The sequence below is a fragment of the Heterodontus francisci genome, chromosome 13 (assembly GCF_036365525.1).
Source record: "Heterodontus francisci isolate sHetFra1 chromosome 13, sHetFra1.hap1, whole genome shotgun sequence".
NCBI lineage: Eukaryota > Metazoa > Chordata > Chondrichthyes > Heterodontiformes > Heterodontidae > Heterodontus > Heterodontus francisci.
The window spans coordinates 53186613-53211192 of NC_090383.1; the positions used below are offsets into that span (position 1 = coordinate 53186613).

Here is a 24580-nt window from a genome sequence, read left to right on the forward strand (position 1 = left end):
GGTGTCTGCTGGTTCTGAATCCTTTGGTTGGGATCACTTTCTCTCTGTTTACACTGTTCAGACCCTTCATGATTTTGAACACCTCTATTATATCTCCTCTTAAGCTCCTCTATTCTCTAAGGAGAACAGGCCCAGCTTCTCCAACCTATCCACGGAACTGAACTTCCTCATCCCTGGAACTATTCTCATGAATCTTTTCTGCACCCTCTCCAATGCATTAATATCCTTCTGAAAGTATGGTACTTAGAACTAGACACAATACTCCAGTGGAGGCAGAACCAGTGATTTATACGGGTTTATCATAATTTCCTTCTTCCTATTTATATAACGTAGGATCCAATATGCTTTATTAACTGCTTTCTCAACCTGCCCTGCAAACTTCAATGATTTGTGCACATGTACCTTCAGGTCCCTCTGTTCCTACACCATCTTTAGAATTGTACTTTTTTATTTACATTGCTTCTCCTCATTCTTCCTACCAAAATGTATCACTTCACACTTCTCTGCATTAAATATTATCTGCCACAGGTCTGCCCATTCCACCAACCAGTTCACGTCCTCTTGAAGTTATCACTATTCCCCTCACAGTTCACAACATCCAAATTTTGTGTCATCTACAAATTTGAAATTGTGCCCTGTATTCCCAATTCTAGATTATTAATATAGATCAAGAAAAGCAGGGGTCCTAACACCGACCCCAGGGGAACCCCACTATATACCTTCCTCCAGGTGAAAGCAACCATTCACAATTACTCTCTGTTTCCTGCACACAGCCAATTTCACATCCATGCTGCTACTGTCCCATTTATTCCATGGATTCTATCTTTGCTGGTAAATCTGTTATGTCGTACGTTATCAAACATCTTTTGGAAGTCTATGTACACCACATCAACTGCATTACCTTCAAGAACACCTTCTGTTATGTCATCAAAAAAACTCAAGCAATTTAGTTAAATGTGATTTGCCCCTAACAAATCTGTGCTGGCTTTCCTTAAGTAACCACATTGGTCCAAGTAAATATTAATTTTGTCCCAAATTATCATTTCTAAAAGCTGTCCCACCACCAAGGTTAAACTGACTGGACTGTAGTTGCTTGACTTATGCTATTTACCTTTTTGAATGGGGGTGTATATTTGAAATTCTCCAGTCCTCTGGCACAACCTCTGTATCTAAGGAGGTTTGGAAGATTATGGCCAGTGACTTGGCAATTTCCACTCATACTTCCCTCAGTATGGTTGGATGTATCTGATCCGGTCCGCGTGATTTATCAAATTTCGGAACAAACAGCCAATCTACTACATCTTCTTAATCAATTTTTAGCCTATCCAGTGTCTCAACTACCTCCTGTTTCACCATGACTTGGGCAGCATCTTCTTACTTGGTAAAGACATTTACAAAGTACTCATTTAGTATCTCAGCCACGCCCTCTGCCTCCATGCGTAAATCCCCTTTTTCATCCCTGTTGCCCAACTCCTCCTTTTGCCTCCCATTTACCAGGGTTGACTGTGACTCCGATGTCTGGAGAGGAACCATTGGGAGAAACGGGGTGGGCAAAGCCGATGAAGCTGGTGTCCTCCTGCTGACCATGTGTACTCAGCATGGCCTCAGTATGACAAACACCAACGTCCGCCAGAAGGGCAAGTACAAAAACAGCAGGGAGGCATCCTAGATCAAAGCAATGGGACCTCCTGGATTATGTCATTGTTAGAGGCAAAGATGTCTGTATCACTTGAGCCATGTGGGGGACTGATGTCTGCTAGATAGATCATCGACTTGGTCGATTGGTGATGAACATCCACCTGACACCAAGACATCACAAGACACAGAAGTTCAAGAGAAAGATCAATGCCTCAGCTCTAATGTAGCTCGACCAAAGTGAGGAATTCCAAGTCGAGCTCACAACAAATCTGGAAAATCTTCACGCATCCAACTCAATTTCAGAACAGTGGGAACAAATGAAGTCAGCTGTACTAGACTCCTGTGTCCAGACCAGTGGGTTCGAGCATCGTCATCACCAGAACTGGTTCAATGAAAACAATACTGAAATACATGACCTCCTGGAACAAAAAAGAGCAGCCTTCATTACCTGGCAGACCAACCCACGATCACAAGTCAAGAAGGCAGCTCAGGCTGACACCCAAAGACAAATCTGAAAGATAAAGGACAAGTGGTGGGAAGAGAAAGCCTGAGAGATCCAACAATATGCTGGGCATCATGACACATGAAGCTTTCTTGAAGCCACCAAAGTCTGATAGACAAAATCCCCTTTGCTCACAGGCCTTTATTCTTAAGGATGACAATGCCATCCATCAATGCTGGAAGGAACATTCTCAACAACTCCTCAACCATGAATTTACAGTGGCAGCTGATACTCTTCAGGCAATCCCCCAGTACCCTGTGGTAGAATCCGTGGGTGAACCACCATCGATCGGAGAGGTGCAACAAACAATAATATGGATCAAAAACACCAAAGCCTCTGACCCCGATGGTATTCCAGCTGAGGTCTTCAAGACTGGTGTGCTTTTGCTCACATCAAGACTCCATGCACTCATCATACGGATTTAGGAGGAAAAAGAACTTCCGCCAACTTCAGGAGTGTGACAATTGTAACTATCTTGAAGAAGGGATATAAATCATGTTGTGGAAACTATCGAGGTATTTCCCTCTTGTCCATAGCAAATTTGTCCATAGGAAATTTTTGACACACATTCTCCTGATTCGCCTACTTTCTGTGGCTGATAAAATCCTCCCAGAGACACAGTGAATTTAGACCTTCCAGAGGAACCTCCAACATGGTCTTTGTTGCCAGCCAAATCCAACAAACATGTCAAGAACAACACCAGGAACTCTTAAGTGCATTCATCGACCTGACCAAAGCATTTGACTCAGTAAATCGTGAGGCTCTGTGGATTGTGCTCTAGAAATTTGGATGTCCAAGAAACTTCATCACAATCCTGAAATTGTGCCATGATGATATGATTGCAACTGTCTTGAGTGGGAGATCTGAAACAGACACTTTCAAAATAAGGACCGAGATCAAGGAAGGCTGTGTGACAGCCCCCATACTATTTACAATCTACCTGACAGTGGCTTTTCACCTCATCAATGATCAACTAACTGCCCTCTGGTATGAGTATTAAATACCGCTACATTGAAAACTCTTTAACCTCAGTCACCTCCATGCAAAACCAAACTGACCACCATAGACATTGTGATGGAAACCCCACCTGCCAAGAATATGGAACATAAATTTTAAACTCTTGCTGGACTAAAAACATGGCTGCACCTGCATTCTAAAAGGACAGTGGCTGGAAACATTTGCATTCTAAGAGACAGTCGCCTGGAGAAGTCAATGGAACGGCTCCCTGATTCAATAAACCAAATGGATTTTGATCAAAAGACATTGAGGGTGTGAAGGTCAGCATTTCAGCCCCCCTTACTGAGGATGTCTACTAAGACTGAAAGAATCCACAAAACTCGCCGGGCAACTTGTCCTGAAAAAATGAACTAGTCACGTGACTGGCCTGCTGGCCCAGGTTTTGGTTTGAATTGTGTTCACAGAACAGTTTAGGTCAGACTGCAACTGAACTTGAAAGAAGACAGTATCTCCCTGTCTCACTCTTTCTCTCTCTCACAAAAAACAGAGACTGTAACTGGATTTCAAGAAGACGGAAAACCATTGAAACAAGTTTGAAAGAGTGTACTGGGCCCCAACGAGACGGCAAGATTTAAATACAACCAAAGACTTTATATTAACCTCAAAAGACAGTAAATGAATTCCAGCTATTACTTCAAACTTTTCCCCTTGATTCTTTCTCCTTTTCTGTCTCTATCTGCATGTGTGCAGCCCTGGAGTCCCCTGCAGAATCGACTGGCGAATAAAATAAGTCTGATCATCAGAACATTGAGTAGCAAAATCAGAAAGAACGGGGCACAAGGGGTTAAAATGTGGTGAATCAATTCAAATGCAGCCCATGAGGGGGAAGTAAAGAAGCTCAGATTAGGGACAAATCCCCAGGGAACATTACCAATTATGTATTCTGGTTCAAATGAGAAGTACCAGGGGAAAGACTCTAAACAGCCCAGCACACTCACTGTTCCCAGAAACACAGCTGCCGGTTTCTCATACAATATTTTGCAATCAGCTTCTCATGACAAATGGCCACAAATCGATCAAAGGTGAAAGTGACTGTGAGCCACTCAGAAACCACGGTGCTTGCAAACCTCAGATTGGTAATGAGACAACGCACGGGAGAAATGTTCAGGAATGAATATGGGAAATAACTCGTAACAGTCCCATTATATATAGAATCATAAGGACCAGGAGATCAGCCACTGCCATTCCCACCAGGTAGAGAGTGATACATTTGGAGAGATTGCACTTTCCTCGGGACAGATTCACAATCACCACCAAATTAAATGGAAGAGAGAGAAAAGGAAGCAGAGAAATTACTGATCAGAGCTGGAACTAAAGCAGCAGTTTCACAGGATCTGGGTGAAATTTCCAGCTCTGTTGCTGCATCAAATGGTGCAAACTGATTCATTAACCTGGGCAGCGCTTTTCCCCACAGAAATGTTTGAATCACAATTATCAATAATGAATTGAGAAATTGATACAGAAAGTGAATAAAGTCAGCACTGGATCCACTGAAAGGGCTGAGTGAAGGTGCAGTGCCAGTGGGGAAGGGAGAAGGGGTTTTATAGAGTGGGATCCCAATGGGTTAAGTCAGGATTAGGTTCCAGAATGACGGCCGGCAAACTTTAGGAACAGGGCTGGTGCAGGTGGTTTTCTGCCCTAGGTTCAGAGAGCTGACAGGGCTGGTACAAAACGGGAAAAGTCTGGGAGCTGTGGAGGTGAGTTTGAGGGTTCAGATTGGGTAGCTGGAGGCTGAGCCAGTGAATGAGATCGGGAGGGAGACAAGGAAAGCTTATCCTCCTGAACTTCTTCTATCTGTTAGATCCCTGGATATCCCATTTCTATAAGAAGCAGAGACTTCTATTGGCCTGGGAACCCACAGCTTCGGCAGGCACTCTGAGCTGATCCCTTCCAATAACTCCTGATTATTACAGGGGATAAGTCTCCACTGACACTGTTATACCCTTGATCATTGCTATTATTTACACTCACCTGAACAAACACATTACATCAGCAGCTTTGACTCTGGTGCAAATAACGTAGTGGATAAAAAAGAAATATATTATCCGAGTTAGACCTCTCTCAGGAATAGAGCTGAAAGCTGTGCTCATCCCATAATAAGGAGCAGCTTCATTTACAGTTTCCATATGATTGTATTGCCCATGTTCACTCCTGCCGATTCAAATCTAAACGTTACTGATCTTCCTGCAGTGCCCACTGAATCCAGTGGCACAAGCAGACCCTTTTCACTCTGTTCCTGCAGTTTCCAGTTAAAATATGGACTTCGGCTTAAAAATAAAAATGAGAATGATATTAGGGGATGGACTCTGAATGCATCTCATTTAAATACCTCTCTCTGCTATTTCACTGCAGATATTTGCCTGTTTATTCTACATTGGTTAATGGCTCCAGTAAAACTAGAAATGTGCCACTTCCTGACTCCATTCTTCTAGTTCGCTCCTGACCGGCCACCCAATTTCCACCTTCCATCAATATCAACTGATCCAAAACTCTGCTGTCCATGTCCAGTCCTCAGCAAGTCCCACTCACCCATCACCTGCACCCCCACTGACCCACATTAGCTCCTAGTCACCATACACCTTAAGTTTAAAATTATCATTGGATTAAAATCCCTCCCTGTCCTCACCCCTCCCCATCTCCAGCCTTTCTTCCAAACATGCAGCAAATCCACCCGTGATCTCTCCTTACCTCTGACATTGGCTCTTTCAGTGGGACTGCCCTCAATTGGTTCCATTCTTACTGATCTGATTGTAGCCAGAACATCTCCAGCAATGGCCTCTCTTCCCATTTCAGCACCGTTACCTTTGGACTCCCTGAACTTTCCATTCTGGCTCCCTCCCCTTCACCATCTACATGCTGCCACTGATGACATCACCTATAGAGATGGGATCAGCTTACACATGTGCGCTGACAACACCCAGCTCCAGCTTTCCACCATCTCCCTCGAACCTCCACTGCCTCTCTGTTATCAGACTGTAACTGTCAGTTTCCCATGAGCTGCAATTTCTTCCAATTAAACAGGGGAAGAGAGACCCCTCCACCTTTGTCCCAACCACAAACTCCACACCCTTGTCATGGATTCTGTCTCCTTCCTGGCTGTTGTCTCAGGCTGAATATGATGTGTAATCTCTGACCCCTATTCATCCCTAATCTGAGCTTCTGACCTCACATTCTCTCCATTACTAAGGGTGCCTGCTCTGCCTCCATTACCTCGCCAGCCTCTGTCCTTGCCTCAGGCCATTAGGCACTGAAAACCTCAATGACAAATGTGTCTGCTCCAGACTCTCCATCCTCTCCTCCAATCCATTGCCTTTTCATTCCACCTGCACTGGCCTCTTTGTGGGACTTCCCTTGTTTGTTCCCTTATCAATCCAATGGGAGCCAGCGAATCCCCGGCAGTGTCTTCTCCACTCCATGACATTTAGTGATTCCCAATATCTACCTTGCTCTATCCCTTATTGATTATCTACAAGCTTCCCATTGTCTCTCTCATTCACAGATATGAGATCAGATGCTACAAGGACACTGACGACACACAGCTTTACCTCTCGAGATCCTCTTTCGAGCAGCTCCTCACGAGGCTGAATTTAATCATCCCATCGCTGGGAAAGGTGGTGGGAGCACAACATGGCAGAGGTCCTGCTTGTCATGGGAACAGCTGCGCCACTGCAGTTATACAGTGGGCGGCCATTTTACATAATGGAGGCTGTCATCTCCCCCAATCTTTGCTGGGGCAGCAAGCGAGATGTTGTTCACCGTGTCAGCTGACATTGGACCAGGTGCTGGCAACACCTTTAAAAGCCTGTCAGCCTTGTATTCACTCTCTCTCTAAATTCTACAGCAGCACAGTCATTGTAAATGTCTGTACATGAGCACCAATTGCAACCTCAGCAAGCAGCCCACTCCACCCCCCGCCCCCAACCCAGCCCCTGGGGAGAGTGCTGAGAGTGAGAGCAAGGGTGGCCCTATGTTTCAGTGATGCATCTCGGCTGATTCTCCTCCAGGCTGCAAAGGAAAGGCGTAAGGTTCTCTTCCCCAGTGATGGCAAGAGGAGGTCCTCCCGCCTGATCAAGCATGCCTGGATGGAGATCGCAGAGGAGGTCAGCAGCTGTGGGGTCACCACCCAACCCGAACACAATTGCTGCAATGTAGGAAAAGGGTTAAAGACATCCTGCGTTCAGCCAAGGTAAGGTCCACGTTCCAAAATTGCTTTGCATGTTTCAGGTGTCACAACATGTCACATGGGGAATGTGCCACTGCCATTTGAAAAACAAGGAGGTCATAACAGATTTATGACAGATGTATGCCTGGACGTGCGAAACAAGCCTCCCTCGTTTATACCTCTGCCAAAGTAAATCACATGACAGTGTGATTCACTATGAGATATATTACACTCCCCCAGTTTTTGACGTGGGGCACAGATAAGCAGAACAGTCATGTTGAAACATTTGGCAATGTTTAATTGTTTCATCCTTGCTCTTGCAGGAGAAGAGGGCCCTTAACAGGAGGTAAGCGGCCCAGAGCAGTGATGGAGTGGCCAACCTGTGTCCTCTCAGCCAGGCTGAAGAAGAGGTGCTAGAACAAATGGGTTGTCAAGGTGGACATACTAAGTCAGATGGGGAGATCAGGGTCGCTGCGCAAGAGAGTGATTATTGCCAATCAGCTAAAAATGCAATAAAAATGGAGAAAGAGCTCTGGCATGCTGTTCTTAATGTAATATGTGTAGCCTAATCCACTCATGTTGTGTTCATTGTATCTTGCAGGTCAGCATTCGCATGTGACCACAGCCCCAGAGGAATTCCCGTCAACCTCTGAGGAAGAGCAACACTCAGAAGATGCAGCATCCCATGACTCTCCTGCACCTTCCACCAGTGCAGATGCATTCATCTCAGTGGGTCACCACTCGGCTTTAGAATCATGGTCACAAGCTGGTGAGAGAACCACACATGCCCCCAAACAGCTGCCTGAGTCTGAGACAGCCCAGACCTCTGACTGTCAGAGGACTGACTATGGGCGGCCAGGCCCATACTGAGCCCCAGGCTGATGACCAGGGTCTGTTTTCAACAGCACAGTGCATGCTGAAGTTGCAGCGAGAAGTAAGGCAACATTTGGTGGAGATGCCAGAGGCCATGCATAGCCTTGAGTGGATGGTGGGGGGAATCCATCCATGACATGACTGCTGCCATGTCTCAGACACACAAATGCATTGCTTCCTCCATCGAGAGGCTGGCATCTTTCTTGGCAATACACATTCCACAGACGTGCCAGAACCTGCAAACCCTCACATTGGCCATGATCTCAGATCAGCAGTGCCAAGGTGAGAGAAGGAAAAGAAGCCTGGAGAGTTTTCCCACTCCCAGTCCTTCTCTGGTGAGCAGGGATGTTCAAGCGAGCCTTGAGAGCGAGGAAGACAGGCTGTAATCCACATCTGGCGTCTCCCCCCAGGGCATTTCGAATATGGATACCGGCTCCTCAACCCTCCACTAGTGAATCCATCTCCGGCAGCCGTGACACCTGAGGAGAGTCCTGCACCAGTGCTGGAGACCCACAGGCATCCGGGGCCCTCCAGGCCTCAGACCCTCAGAGCACACACACCAGAGTCATCTCAGATCAAGGGGCTTCCTGATCAACAGCTTGCCTCCAGCATAGCTGCTAGCACAGGGGTCACTCTGCACAGCATCACATGCAAGCATATAAAAAAAAACATCTAGCCACACATGGGTATTGACTGGTGACACAACTATGTCATGTACAATTTAATTAAATGTTCTTTGCTGCCAATCATCAGCCTTCAAAGTGTGTAAACCAGCTTCCAACATGCCTTAATTGTGACACTCTGAATCCTAACTTACCCCTTGGTGCAGAGCTAATTTGACCATGGGCCTCATTATCATGGCACTGAGTGAAGAATTAATCAACATATCCTCTCCCATGGGCAGTACTGCACAATGTAGGTGGCTTTCATTCAGTTAACACAGATGGAAAGTAGGCGGAAGACTACATGCATGATGGTCAGTAGTTAGTGCATTGTTATTGAGTATACATCAAAGTGGCTGACATCGGGTTGTTATGAAGTTGTCTCTTGCCTCCTTTGCATGCCTCTCACCGTGTCTGCCCTCCATCACCCCTGTTGTCTTCTTCCACAGCTATTTGGCTCTGTCTCTCCTCCATGCCCTCTTCAACGGAGAATGTTTGTTTCTCACACATGTTTCCCTCATGTAAGGCCTTCCCCCTCTGAAGTGCTGGATTATGCAGAGTGCAGCAGACCACCATGATATGCAAAACACTCACCGGAGCATACATACGGCAGGGCTCCACCAGATTGATCAAGGCAGTGGAATCTCACCTTTAGCAGCCCAATGGTCTGCACGATATTCACTCAGGTGGAGCTGTGGCAAGCATGGTACCTCTCCTCCCTAGCATTGCGAGGGAGGCATCAGAAGCCATGACTTCAATGGGTAGCCCTTGTCTCTGAGAATCCACCACTGAAGGCGATCGGAGGGGATTGAAAAACTGTCACCTGGGACTGTTGAAGTATGTCGACATTGTGGCTGTTTCCCAGGAAGCGGGCGCACTCTTGTAGGAAACGCTTTCGCTGGTTACAGACCAGTTGTACGTTGATTGAATGGAAGCCCTTCCTATTGATGAATGTGGCTGGTTGGTCTGTGGGAGCCTTGACGAGCACATATGTACAATCAATTAAACCTTTCACCTCTGGGAATCCAGCTATCACCCCAAAGCCAAATGGCGCTGTTGGCTTGACTGTCAGGGTTGGTCTGGTAGCGCACATAGTCATCGGCCCTCTTAAACAGGGCATTGGTCACCTCTTTGATGAAGCTGTGTGCTGTGGCCTGGAAGATCCTGCACATGTCCTGGTAGATCCCTGAAAAAATTCTGGTGTGTAAAAGTTGAGTGTTACAGTTATCTTTAGGACCATAGGTGTAGGGTGATCGCCAAAACCCATTGGTTGCAAATCACCCTGCAGAAGCCTGCATAGGTCTGTGACATCCTCTCTGGACAGCTGTAGCCTTCCTTTATAGTGTCGCTTGGGCATCTGGAGGTAGGTAATGTGAGTCCTGTGGACTATATGGTATATATGGGTTTTGTCGGCTTTGCCAGCTGCTGCTGTTCGCGTCTTGGAGCTTCAGGCTGAGACATAGCTGCCTCTTGGGCCCACCTCCATTGGAGATGCCTCAACATGCCAGGGGCATCCAGAAACACAATGCAAATGAGACCCATGCCAAGAGCCCAGGACCCTTTGGCTCCCTTCCGATGCAGAAATGAGCCTGTCTATTCTGGATAGAGGGGAGGTGAAGGGTCTATTCCACTTAGCAGAGGTCAGTGATTAGGGGGCATAGATTTAAAGTGATTGGTAGAAAAATTAGAGGGGAGATGAGGAAAAACATTTCCATCCAGAGGGTGGTGATGGTTTGGAACTCACTGCCTGAAAGGGTAGTTGAGGCAGAGACCCTCAATTCATTCAAAAGGAGTCTGGATATGCACCTCAAGTGCCATAAGCTGCAGGGCTACAAACCAAATGCTGGAAGGTGGGATTAGAATAGGTGGATTGTTTCTCGGCTTGCACAGACACAATGGGCCAAATGGCCTCTTGCTGCATCTTAAACTTTCTATGATTCTAGTCAAATATCTTTGTAAAGCTTTGCTTGTCTGGATGCCTGATGTGGCTCAAGAGTAAAGGTTAATGGTGGTTTAATATCTTTTCCAGCTGAATGAGACATCACAAACACAGCGACATCTTTTATGGTACCCTCTAATGGCCCCCAACACACACAACCTATATGCTTGCAGTGCTCTCCCCATTCACAGAACCCACTTGCACAGATCCCCTCCCTTCACACATCCCCTTGCAGAGCCCTCCTGGTACACATAACCCCCTTGGACACTCAGCATTGTGGCAAAGGCCACTGTACCCCCCCCCCCCCCCCCCACCCACTTCCCCTATGCTGCCTGGTCAGGTTAACCCTCTTTATGCAGCACTGAGGCCTCTTGCCTTGGTGCCGCCATCTTTTCAGGGCCACAAAACCCACAAAATTGCAGAACATTCTTAGGATCATAGATAATTAGACTCAATGTAAAGAAGCATTGAAGAAATTTAAATTCCAATGCCATCGCGCTGGGTCTTCAGTACTGTAAGGTACTTGCCTGCCTCTGATATTGGAACACTGCAGCACGGCACCAGGTTTTGGGGCAGACGTGTCCACTCCAATTCTCCGTCCCCCTTCCACATCAACAAGCTCACCTGCAATGGCAGCACAAAATGCAGCCCACTGTTTCTGTGTTCCCCATCATTTTTATATCCATCATGCCCTCACTCAAGCATATCTGTGTAACCTCCTTCAGCACGACCATCCCTCCCCATCCCCCCACTCTCCAATCTTTCTGTTTCTTGTACTGCAGCTGCTTGTACATCCTCCCTCCATTTGCCCCAAGCTTGTTAACTGTATCACCATACTCCAGAATTCCCTCCTGGATCCCTTTATCTTGCACGCCTTTCCTCCTTTCAGTCCAGGCAAACCCCTACCTCCTCTACCCCTTCTTTCTGTTGGGCACTCCTCAGATTATCTCCTTTTTGGTGGGTCAATTTCTGTCTAATACATTTTTATTAGTCCTTAGGATGTGAGCATCTCTGGCAAGGCCAACATTTACTTACTGCCCATCCTCAATTGCCCTTTTCAAGGTGGTGGTGAGCTGCCATCTTGAACTACTGCAGTTCATGCAGTGTAGGCTGGTTTGGAAGATGCTGTCTAAGGATGCTTGGCAAGTTGCTGCAGTTCATCTTGTAGATGGTACACTGCTGCCACTGTGCACCAGTGGTGGAGGAACTGAATATTTAAGGTGCTGGATGGGGTGCCATCGAGTGGATTGGTGTATTTGTACTCTGAGATTCCTTTGTTCCTCTACCCGACCTAGATTTGCACCTTCTAAGTAAGAAGTGACATCCCTATTCTTTCCAACAAAATGTACAACATCATATTTATCTGTTTTGAAATTCATTTACAAATTATGTGCCCATTCTGCAAGTTTATTAATGTCCACCTGTAAATTGTTGCAGTCCTCCTCAGTATCGACTGTACTCCCCAATTCGGTTTCATCCTCAAGTTTACAACTCATGTTATGATTCCAAGGACTAAACTGTAAATGCATATTTCGAAGAGCAGTGGTGCCAGCACTGATCCTTGTGGAACATTGCTTCCCACCTTTAGCCACTCTGAAGAACTATGCAAATGAATGCATGGCTGAAGAGCTGGTGTAGGCAGGAGGGCTTCAGCTACTTGGATCATTGGGATCTCTTCTGGTGCAGAGCTGACCTGTACAAGAGGGACGGGTTGCATCTGAACTGGAAGGGGACCAATATCCTTGCAGGGAGGTTTGCTAGTAATACTCGGGAGGGTTTAAACTAGTCTTGCAGGGGGATGGGACCCAAAGTAGTAGTCTCTCTGATGAGATAGTTGAGGCAAATGTAGAGGTTAAAGCAAGCAAGTCCAGTAGGCAGGCCGGGCAGGGACAGGACAGGGAGCATGGAAGGTCTGGTAGGCTAAACTGCATTTACTTTAATGCAAGAAGCCTTACAGGTAAGGCAGATGAACTCAGAGCATGGATCAGTACATGGGATTGTGATATTATAGCTATTATGGAAACGTGGTTGAGGGATGGGCAGGACTGGCAGCTCAATGTTCCGGGGTACCGATGCTTCCAGTGTGACAGAGGTGGAGGTAAGAGAGGAGGGGGAGTTGCACTATTGATTAGGGAGAACATCACAGCAGTACTTAGAGAGGATATCCTGGGGGGAATGTCCAGCGAGGCCATAGGGGTAGAACTTAGAAATAAGAAAGGGGTGATCACTTTGATGGGATTATACTATAGGTCCCCCAATAGTCAGAGGGAAGTGGAGGAGCATATATGTAGGGAAATCACGGATAGGTGTAGGAATTATAGGGTTGTAATAGTAGGTGATTTTAACTTCCCTAATATTGACTGGGACTGCCTTAGTGCTAAGGAATCAGATGGGGAAGAATTTGTTAAGTGTGTCCAGGATAGTCTTCTGAAGCAGTATGTGGATGACCCGACTAGAGAAGGGGGCTACACTCGACCTCCTCTTGGGAAATGAGGTTGGGCAGGTGGTTGATGTGTCAGTGGGGAACACTTTGGGATCAGTGACCATAACTCTAACAGCTTCAAGATAGTTATGGAAAAGGATAGGACTGGTCCTCAGGTTGAAGTCCTAAATTGGGGGAAGGCTAATTTTGATGGCATCAGACAGGAACTCTCAAAAGTTGAATGGGAGAGGCTGTTTACAGGTAAAGGGACGTCTGGCAAGTGGGAGGCTTTTAAAAGTGAGATAGGAAGAGTTCAGGGCCGGCATGTTCCTGCTAGATGGAAGGGCAAAGCTGGCAAGTTTAGGGAACCTTGGTTGACGAGGGATATTGAGGGTCTGGTCAGGACAAAGAAGGAAGCATGTGTCAGGTATAGGCAGCTGGGATCAAGCGAGTCCCTCGAGGAGTATAGGGGATGGAGGAGTACACTTAAGAAGGAAATTAGGAGGGCGAAAAGGGGCCATGAGATTTCCCTGGCAGATAAGATGAAGGAGAATCTTAAAAGATTCTATAAGTATATTAAGAGTAAAAGGGTAGCTAGGGAGAGAGTAGGTCCGCTTAAGGATCAGTGTGGTAATCTATGTGTGGTCCCACGGGAAATGGGCGAGGTCTTAAATGAATACTTCTCATCTGTATTTACCATGGAGAAGGTCATGGAAGCTAGTGAGTTCAAGGGAGGGAACAGCGATATCCTGGAGCATATCAACATTACAAAGGTGGAGGTGTTGGAGGTTTTGAAGTGCATTAAGGTGGATAAATCCCCAGGGCCTGACCAGGTGTATCCTAGGATGCTACAGGAAGCAAGGGAGGAGATTGCTGGGGCCCTGGCAGAGATTTTTGTATCATTGTTAGCCACGGGTGAGGTACCGGAAGACTGGAGGATAGCAATGTTGTGCCTTTATTTAAGAAGAGCAGCAGGGATAAGCCAGGGAACTACAGGCCGGTGAGCCTTACATCAGTGGTGGGAAAGTTACTGGAAGGGATTCTGAGAGACAGGATTTATATGCATTTGGAAAGGCAAGGTCTGATTAGGGATAGTCAGCATGGCTTTGTGCGTGGGAAATCATGTCTCATGAATTTGATTGAGTTTTTTGAGGAGGTGACCAAGAGGATTGATGAGGGCAGGGCAATGGACATTGTCTACATGGACTTTAGCAAGGTCTTTGACAAGGTCCCGCATGGTAGGCTGGTCCAGAAGGTTCGAACACATCGGATCCAGGGTGAGCTAGTCAATTGGACACAAAATTGGCTTGGTGATAGGAGGCAGAGGGTGGTAGTGGAGCGTTGTTTTTCAGATTGGAGGCCGGTGACCAGTGGTGTGCCGCAGGGATCGGTGCTGGGCCCTCTGTTGTTTGTCATATATATTAATGACTTGGATGTGAATGTCGGGGGCATGATTAGTAAGTTTGCAGATGACACCAAAATTGTTGGTATAGTGGACAGTGAAGAAGGTTGTCTAAGGTTACAATAGGATATAAACTGGGAAAGTGGGCAAGGGATTGGCAAATGGAATTTAATGCAGACAATTGCGAAGTGATGCATTTTGGGAGGTTAAACCAGGGCAGGACATATCCAGTGAATGGCAGGGCCCTGGGGAGTGTTGTTGAGCAGAGACCTTGGGGTGCAAGTGCATAGTTCCCTGAAAGTGGCAACACAGGTAGACAGAGTGGTGGAGAAGGCGTATGGCATGCTTGCCTTCATCGGCCGAGGCATTGAGTACAAGAGTTGGGACGTCATGTTACAGTTGTACATAACGTTGGTTAGGCCTCACTTGGAGTACTGTGTGCAGTTCTGGTTGCCGCACTATAGGAAAGATGTGATTAAGCTAGAGAGGGTGCAGAAAAGATTCACAAGGATGTTGCCAGGTTTGGAGGGCTTGAGTTATAAAGAGAGATTGGATAGGCTGGGTCTGTTTTCCCTGGAGCGAAGGAGGCTGAGAGGAGACATGATCGAGGTATATAAAATTATGAGAGGCATAGATAGGGTAGATAGCCAGAGTCTGTTCCCCATGGTAGGGGTGACTAAAACTAGAGGGCATAGATTTAAGATGAGAGGGAGGAGGTTTAAAGGGGATAAAATGGGTAAATTTTACACACAAGGAATAGTGGGTATCTGGAATGAGCTGCCTGAGGAGATGGTGGAGGCAGGAATAGTAGAAACATTTAAGAGGCATCTGGACAGGTACTTGAATGAGCAAGGCATAGAGGGATATGGAATTAATGCAGGCAGGTGGGATTCGTATAGATAGGCATTATGGTCGGCATGGACGCGGTGGGCCGAAGGGCCTGTTTCTATGCTGTACGACTCTATGACTCTATGACTTTACTCCCACTCTTTGCTTTCTGTCTTGAAACTAGCTAACAATCCATTTTGCTACTTGTCCCCAACTCCACATTCAATGATCTTATTCAGTAGACTATTATGGGCCAACATCGCAAAAGCCTTTTGATAATCCACATAAATTACATTGACTGCATTACCATTGTCTACTCTCTCTGTTCCCTCCTCAAAAAAATATCAATGAGTTTGGTCAAGCAAGATTTCCCCTTTTGAAATCTATGCTAACTATTCATTATTATATTTTTCTTTTCAAAATGTTATTCTATTCTTTCCTTCGGTAGTGATTCCATTATTTTTTCCCACCAATGCTGTTAAGCTGGTCGATAACTCCCTGGCCATGTTCTGTGCCCCTTCTTAAACATAGGAATTAAATTATCATTCCACCAGTACTCTTGCACTGCACCTTTATCTAAAGAATTATTAAATACGTGTAGGAATGCCTCAGCTATTTTTTCACTCGGTTCTTTTAAAATGCGCAGGTGTGATCCATCTGGTCTCGGGACTTTATCCTCTTTGAGTTTGATTAGTTCATTCAATACCTTCTCTTATCATTTAAAGTGCACTTATCTCATTATTCAACGTCATGTCTGCATGTACTATGCTCACGGTAAACCCCAAAGAGAGTGAAATGATTATTTAACATTTCTGTCATCTCTCTATCTTTATTTGTGGCATTCTCCTGTCTATCCCTTAATGGTCTTATTCCCAATCCAGCCTTCCTTCTTTATTGATGTGCCTCTAAAATATTTTGGGTTTTTTTTATGTTCCTTGAAATTTACTTTGTGAATTCCTCTTCGTCTTCCTACTTGTTTTGGTGACTTCTCCCCTAATCTTTTCATATTCTCTCTTATCATGTTGTCCATGTACTTAATGTATGTCTCGGTCCTAAACCTCAGCTGTTCCTTTATGTCTTTGTTCATCCATGGAGTGTCACTGGTGTTTAGTCTGTCCTTTCCTTTTAGTGGAATATATATTTTTCCTGCACTCTGTTGAACACCGTTTTAAATGTTTGCCATTGTTTCTCTACATCGTTTTTTGCCAATATTGTTGCACAATTAATTTTCCCGAGTTCAATTCTCAGCCTCTCAAAATCAGCTTTTCTCTAATAATTAACCTGTTTTTTGTCATATTTATGCCCTTCTCTATTATCATCTTAATGGGTATTATATTATGGTCACCATGGCCTGGATGCTCCTTGAATTTTGCTTTGCTGCTCTGCTTTAGTTCATTCCTCATCACTAGATCCAATAGCAAATCTGCGCTTGTTGGATGTTTTACATATTTGGTCGGAAAGGAGGCCTGTACACATTGTAGGAACGCCATTCCCTTATCCCATTTACCTACCTCTTCTGTCCAACTAATATCAGGCGAGTTGAAATACCCCATGATTTTTATTCCATGTTTTTTCACTCAATTCCCAAATTTGTCTGCATATTTCTTCCCCAACCTCTCTTCTACTATTGGGCGGTCTGTAGACTACACCAATAAGTGAGATTGATCCTTTTTTAAAAGCAAAATACTGCGGATGCTGGAAATCTGAAATAAAAACAGAAAGTGCTGGAAATACTCAGCAGGTCTGGCAGCATCTGTGGAGAGAGAAGCAGAGTTAATGTTTCAGGTCAGTGACCTTTCATCAGAACCATCTGCACTAATATTAGAAATAAAAGTTTAGTTAAACATTGCATCCCCTCTCCCACTGCTCCCCCTCCCCCCAATGAAGTCTTAATAAATAAAATTTTTTATATGACAAACTTTCACCCCCCTAACTTCAGCACATTTGACCCGCAACCCAATCCCACCATCCCCACAATCAATCAGAGCATTTTCCCTGCTGACCTGAAAATTTCACTCCGCCCCCCTCCCACCAGTGTCATGTCTCATGGCTCCGAATGGTCTTCCAAAAGCGCAGGAGCTCTTGCCGGTGGTTGAAATGTTGACGTGGGATGGCCTTCGCTACCAGGTAAGCAATTATTCTTTAATTTTACCATCATTTGCATATGAAAATGAGGGTCCCGCCACTGAGCGGTGTGGGGTGGGGGGCCGCACTGAGGCCTCGCCACTGCCGGTAAAATGTGGTGGGGCCTTCCTGGTTTCAGGGCTCATGGTGGGCCTCTACTGGAAGAACTTTCCGGGCCTCCCGGCTACAACCCCCGATTCCAGAGGGCTCGTAAAATTCAGCCCTATTACTTTCACTCTTACTCTGAACCCACCTAATAACTTACTATTTCCTACTATAGTGCATTCTGTCTCTCCCAGTATTCTGTGTGCATTGGTACTCCTCTGTGCTACTACTTCCTTGTTCCCACACCCCTGCCAAGTTAGTTTAAATCCTCCACCGTAGCACTAGCAAATCGCCCCACAAGAAAATTGGTCCCAGCTCTGTTCAGGTGCAACCCATCTGGCCTGTACAGGTCCCATGTCCTCCAGCGGTGGTCCCAATGTCCCAGGAATCTAAAGACCTCCCTCCTGCACCATCTTTCCAGCCATGCATTTGTCTGCTTTATCCTCCTATTTCTGTTTCTATACTCACTTGGCATCATTGAATCATTTACGGCACAGAAGGAGGCCATTTGGCTCATTCAGGCCATGCCAGCTCTCCACAGAGCTATATTGTCAGTCCCACTGCCTGGCTCGATCCCCTTATACCAATTGTGTGTGGTATGTGGAGCAATCTGGAGATTACAACTTTTGAGGGGCTGCTTACTAGTTTCCTACGTAGCTCCCTAAATTCTGCCTGCAGGACCACATCGCTCTTTCTACGTATGTCTATGGTACCAATGTGGATATGACTGCTGGCCATGTTACCAGGGTTTCTAGTTTTTGTCAAAACTTGAGAATCTATTTTAAAACTGAAGAGGCTGAACTTTGTGGTTGCATTTTAAAGAGGTTACCAGAAGGTTTGGATTGATTGTAAACACGTTTTACTGGAAAGCACCTGTTTGCAAAGAACCCAGCAGGGGGTTGTGTTTTGACCTGAAGAGCTATTTGCTTATTCATAAGCCAGGATTTACAGATGTCACATGACTTGCCTCCAGAAAGGGTTTTGGTTTCATTTTGAACTGTTAAAAACAGTCAGCTGGAGTTTGCTTATTGACCTGCCAGGAGAACAGAAGATGCAGCCAGCCCATGTTTTTCTTGAAAGGCAAATCCTGTGTCAAGTGTGTTTCCTGTTGCCTCCGGCATTTGAAGAAATCCTGCATGTTTGCAGAAACCTTGCATCTTTGAAGGAACTTTGCATTGAATATGTGAGAAACCTTTGTTGCTGCATCTCTGGTGTAAAACCTATGTGAAACCGGCTGTAACTGCATCTCTTGAAAACCTATACAGACTGATCTTCAACATCAACTGGAAGGGACTGTTCTGGGAAGATCATAGTGGTAGATGCCTATTCACCTTTGGGACACCTCACCAAAACCAAGGACATATTCCATTCCTAATTTTCAATATAAGATTTTATTATTCCTTATATTTCTTTGTAACAGCTGCAAATAAAAATCCTGTTTTTTCCCAGTTAACCGGTTTTGTATTTATGTGTGTGTGTGTGAAGGCGAGGATAAAATAAGAGGCTTTAATGTTTACTTCATTATTGGTTTCGACTTGGTTTATCATAAATGGATAATTTTGTTGTTTATTAAAGAAACCTGTTTGGTGTGCTTTATTCTGGGGTAATGTAGAGTATCTAACTGTTTCAGTAAGTCGTAAAATTTAAATATATGTTGTTACAAGGTTTTCTTTTTGTATTAAAAACTTAGAATTCTGTGTGTTTTAAAACCTGAAAAATGATTTTTCAGTGGACCTTGACACCTGCAAATAGCTGAAATTCTTGGGTGCTTTGAAAGGAAACTTAACTTGTTCAAGGACAGGAAAGCCAGCAATTTCAAGGAAACCACAGGGGTTTGACCTTCCTCAGAGCAATTTTTTGAATGACTCTATGTATGTACATGTGACCATGTTCTGGAAGGGTTTTTTTCACTTTGGACCCTTTAGAAAGTCAGTGAGTTGGACAAAAAGCAAAGTGTTATCTTTCTCTGAATAGGAATCCTGCATCTCTTGAAAAGAAACCCTGTATTTGAAACGTGACAGAGTCATTGCCTCCTGTCTCTGAAGAATCCTTGCATCCAGTGTGGTTCCTTTTGCCTTCTGTGTTTTAAGAAATCCTGAAGTAAGGAGCTTTTCATATATAGAGTTATCTCATTAGTGGCTAAGACTTGTTTTGGTAATAATTAGTTAATTTTGTTGTTGTTGATTAAAAAAATCTAGTTGGTGTGCTTTATTCTGAGGGACAAATAGAATATGTAATTGGCTGTTTTACAATAGGTGGGGAAATTTTATTGATATCCTGTGACCTGTTGAGAAGTGGGACTGAATTAATAGTGCACTCCTCCCATCTCGGCCGTAATATATTAATTGGGGGCTCTTGTCAGGATCAAATCCAATGCCAATAACTTTAATTGTAAGGGGAGTGATAATAATTTAAAGAGGAAAATAAAAGAACCATGTTTCTTGTGTAATAGGGTAAAGTCTACACCACCGAAATTGCTTCAGCAGTTGCTGCAGATTTTCTGGGAAAGGAGAATGTGTCCCTCAGTGACTTGGAAACTTTAACCAAAATTAAACTAAAAGATTTAGCAGCAACATTGGGGTTAGAATTGAAATCAGGTGCTTAAAAAAAGCAGAAATAATTGAAATTGAAAGGAAAAGAAGATAGTAAGTCGGAGTGTGGTGCAGTTGAATTGGCTAAGATTCAGTTACAACTGAAAAAACTTGAACAGGAACAAGAAATGAAAATACTTCTGCAGGTAACATAACTAAGAAAACCTAAGGCTTAAAAAGAATTAAGAAATCTTGAATTGGAAAAAGAGGCAAGAGGGAAAGAAAGCATTTCAGAGAGAAAGGGAAAAAGAAGAAAGAGAATTCAAATTAAGAGAGATGGAACTAAGACAAAAGGATAGTCTTGACTCCAGGGAAAATTCTGGTCAGGAAGAATCTGAATCCAGTCCAGGACCCAGTGAAAAGCTATTTAAATTTATACAAGCTCTCCCTAATTTGAAGAAAGGGACATAGAGGCATTTTTCAATTCTTTTCAAAGGCTGGCCAAACAAATGAACTGGCCAAAGGAAAGCTGAACACGGCTTATGCAAAGTAGGCTGATGGGCAGAGTTCATGAAGTTTATGCCATGTTTTCTGAAGAGGCTTCTGCAGATTATGAGATGGAAAAAAAGACTACTCTCGCCGCCTATGAATTAATCCTTGAAGCTTACTGACAGAAGTTTTGGAACCTCTGGAGATTGGCTGGGCAGACTTATGTAGAATTTGAGAGGGTAAATTAATTAATTTTGATTGTTTGATAAGGGCAGTAAAGGTGGAAGCCACGCATGAGAACCTTAGAGAATTGATTCTCTTGGATGAGTTTAAAAATTCAATCTCTCCAGCAGTGGGAACTCATGTAGGGAAGCAAAAGGTTTCAAAAGCCAGACAAGCAGCAAAATTGCTGATGATTTTGAGTTTGTCAATAAGCCAAAACCCTTTGTCCGTCATCCCCACAAACCCAAGAAGGATAGAAGGTGGGAGAGTGAAAGGAAGGCGAGTAGCTGGGGACAAGAAGGGACACCTGGGAATGTCCCAACATCCCATCCTCAGGCAAGAAAGCAAGGTGCTGAGGGTGGAAGGGAGGTCTGCAAACCGAAGTGTTATCATTGTCACAAGAGGGGACATCTTTGTTCAGAATGCTGGAAGTTGCAAGGTAAACCCATGGGACTTGTTGTGGTACAGAAGACAAATGCAGAGAAAGGGGATCTGACTGAGAGTACAGGAGATCAGACTGTAGTGTTAATGACAGCTGTAAAACCAGATACAAAAATCAATGTGAGTGTAGGCGTTGAGAATAAGATACCTGAAAGTTATAGGGGATCTTGTTGAAAGGAAAAGTAACTCCTTATCCCTCAAGTGAGGCAGGCAAACCTAGAGTTATCCTTAGTGATATAGGAGCAACCCAAACTCTTTTGCTGGGGAAAAGGTATAATATTTCCATCAGGGAGTGCACTGAGTGCCAAAGGTTTAGTTATTGATATTGGCAGGGAGCATATACCTGTACCTTTGTATCAAGTGCACGTAGAGTGTGACCTAATGTCTGGGATGGTAACTGTAGGAGTTGTCCATAGTTTGCCAGTAGATGGAATTGACTGACTCCTAGGGAATGATTTGGCTGGAGCAAAAGTATCAGTTTCTCCTGTAGTCACAGATAAAATACACAAAGTTAAAGAAACAGAACAATTACAAGAAACAATTCCAGGGATATTTCCTTCATATGTAGTAGTGGCTAAACAAGTCCACTGTTAGAGTCAAAATTGGCACCACAGACAGACAGCTGAATATTTGAAACTTTCCTGGGGGATTTAGACAATACAAATGAGATGTTTAACAAATCTTCTTTAATCACAGCACAACAAGCTGATCCAGAGTTACATAAAACAGCACAGTCAGTTCTGACAGAAGCTGAAGCAAAAGAAGTTCCAGAAGTCTATTACGTTGGAGATGGGGTTCTGATAACGAAACCAGTAGCCCTTGAAGACTTGCGGATGAAGGCTGGATGGTTAGTCAACAGGTAATGGTACCACCGAAATATCACCAGGGATAATTAAGGTTAGCACATGACATTCCTATTGCAGGACACATGGGGATCAGGAAGACCAAATCACGTATAAGTCAACATTATTACCGGCCAGTTCTTTCAAAAGATGTGGTTCAGTTTTGTAAAATATACCATACATGCCAGATGGTGGTAAAACCGCAACCTGCCATAAAACCGGCATCTCAATTTCCCATACTAGTTATTGAGGAACCGTTTAGTAGGGTGTTGGTAGACTGTGTCGGACCCCTGCCAAAAACAAAAGTGGGACACCAAAATATAATCACTATCATGAGTATTTCTACTTGGTTTCCAGAGGCCACTCCCTTGAGGACAATTTCTGCTAAGGTAGTAGTAGAGAAGTTAACCTAATTCTCTATGAGATAGGGATTATCAATTGACGTTCAATCGGATCACCATTCCAATTTTATGTCCAAGATATTTCAAGAAGTCATGGGTAATCTGGGTATCTAACAGTTAAAATCATCAGCATCTCACCCACAGACACAAAGGACTGGTTTTTATAGGGGCCTCGATGTCGGGATCCGTGATGAGGGGGAGGGCATGAAGATTGCTTCGGATGAGGCCTGCCAAGGACCTCAACGCCGGGAGGCCACATTCTGATCTTGCTGCCGGCGGCGAGGCCTTGAGGCGGCCCCCCCACCACTCAGCAATGGGACCTCAAATTAAATATGTAAAATAATTAACTTACCTGCACTAGTGAATTTCCCGTCATCTTCTGATGTGTCACCACGATCTTCATAATGGTGGAAGGTACTGGCACACCTTCGGAATGCCATCCAGGGAAACAAGGTGCGACACCTGTGGGGAGGGGTGACGAGATATGTTTATCTGTGTGGGAGGGGAGAAACGGGGTCAAACTTCATTGGTTGGTCTAGGGAGTGATGGGAAGGGGTAAAGGTAAAAGGTTCTGAACTTTGCCAGGGAGGCAAGGTCATATAGTCAAGGTAAGTTTTTTTTTTATTTGTTCCTGGGATGTGGGCATCGCTGGCTAGGCCAGCATTTATTACCCATCCCTAATTGCCCTTGAGAAGGTGGTGGTGAGCTGCAGTCCATGTGGGGTAGGTACACCTACAGTGCTCGGTATGACTCCAACCAGCGGAAAGTTTCCCCGCTGATTCCCAATGACTCCAGTTTTGACAGGGCTCCTTGATGCCACACTCAGTCAAATGCTGCCTTGATGTCAAGAGCAGTCACTCTCACCTCACCTCACATTTCAGGGCGGGAAGGGCAGGAATGACATGTAATGATATTGGGGGTTGGGAGAGGGGCTGGGAATATTTCTGCAATTATTATTAATAGGTTCACATTCACTGTCTCTTTAATAATCTAAACTGTCAGTTAGGGCTCTAAGCCCTTTAAAAATGGTGGTGGCGCCTGTGCACCGGCGCAGGATGCTGTTGCCGGGGACAGCTCGCCCACCTCCTCCACGTCATCGGGAAGGGGGACGCTGCCGGCCTGGACATGTGATGAGAGTTCCTCTAAAACTAATCAAAGATAGTTTCCTAGAGCAGAGGGATGAATCCTCTGTACTAGATTATGTATCCGTGTTCCGAAAAAGGCTCATGAAAGCTTGCAATGTTGCTCAGGAACACCTTAAAGCATCCCAAACCACGATGAAAAAATAGACAGACAAGAACGCAAAGACCCGAACATTTCAACGAGGGGATGAATTATTAGTACTAATACTTTTACCAGGTGAAGGCAGGAATCCAATACATGCTGGAAAACAACTTAATTAAAACTAGTCAAAGCAGCTGGAGTTCACCAATAGTATTTGGTCTAAACCTGATGGGCCAACCCATCTTTGATTAGACTACAGAAAAGTTAATGCAGTAAGAAAGGTAGACTCCTACCAATTCCTCGCTTGGAAGACTGTATTGACAGAGTGGGCAGTTCCACGTCTCTTACCAAGATAGATTTGTTAAAGGGATACTGGCACATTCCTTTAACACCCTGAGCTAAAGAAATATCAGGCTGAATTTTAAAGCCCCTCCGCCATCGGGAATGTTGGCGGGTGGGGCAATGAAGGTCTGTGCGGCGGAGGCCGCCATTGACCCCAGCGGCAGCAGGCCCCATGCCGGTCTCTGCAGTGGCAGCGAGGCCTTGTGGCGCTCAGTGATGGGAACCTCAATTCAACTAGTAAACTAATTTACATACCTGATTTAATGAGGATCTCCTTAATCGCCACACCGATCTTCATTTGGGCGGCCGACAATGCCGCGCCTACGAATCCCCGTTCGGGGAAACGTGGCGCGACACGTGTGGAGATGGGGGAGGAGGAGATTTTCTCTGTGCTTGGGGTGACAACAATGCAGA

General features: G+C 44.9%; 1 protein-coding gene across 9 annotated transcripts in view; it reads left to right on the plus strand.

Moving 5' to 3' along the window:
* LOC137376381 (probable G-protein coupled receptor 139) overlaps window positions 1-24580 on the plus strand; it is a 45107-nt gene that overhangs the window by 15449 nt on the left and 5078 nt on the right. For 3 of the 9 annotated variants that reach the window (XM_068044829.1, XM_068044827.1, XM_068044828.1), the window contains exons 3-4: window positions 19649-19774; window positions 22054-22216. Coding sequence is in view for 2 of the 9 variants with exons in the window: in XM_068044833.1 (XP_067900934.1) it covers window positions 7921-8189 (269 nt within the window). In the remaining 7 variants the exon portion in view is untranslated. Of the gene's footprint in view, window positions 1-7642; window positions 7835-7920; window positions 8942-10883; window positions 11843-12438; window positions 17573-19648; window positions 19775-22053; window positions 22217-24580 lie in introns of those variants that run through there. The other 6 variants (XR_010976203.1, XM_068044833.1, XM_068044831.1 and 3 more) reach the window with 5 other exon arrangements.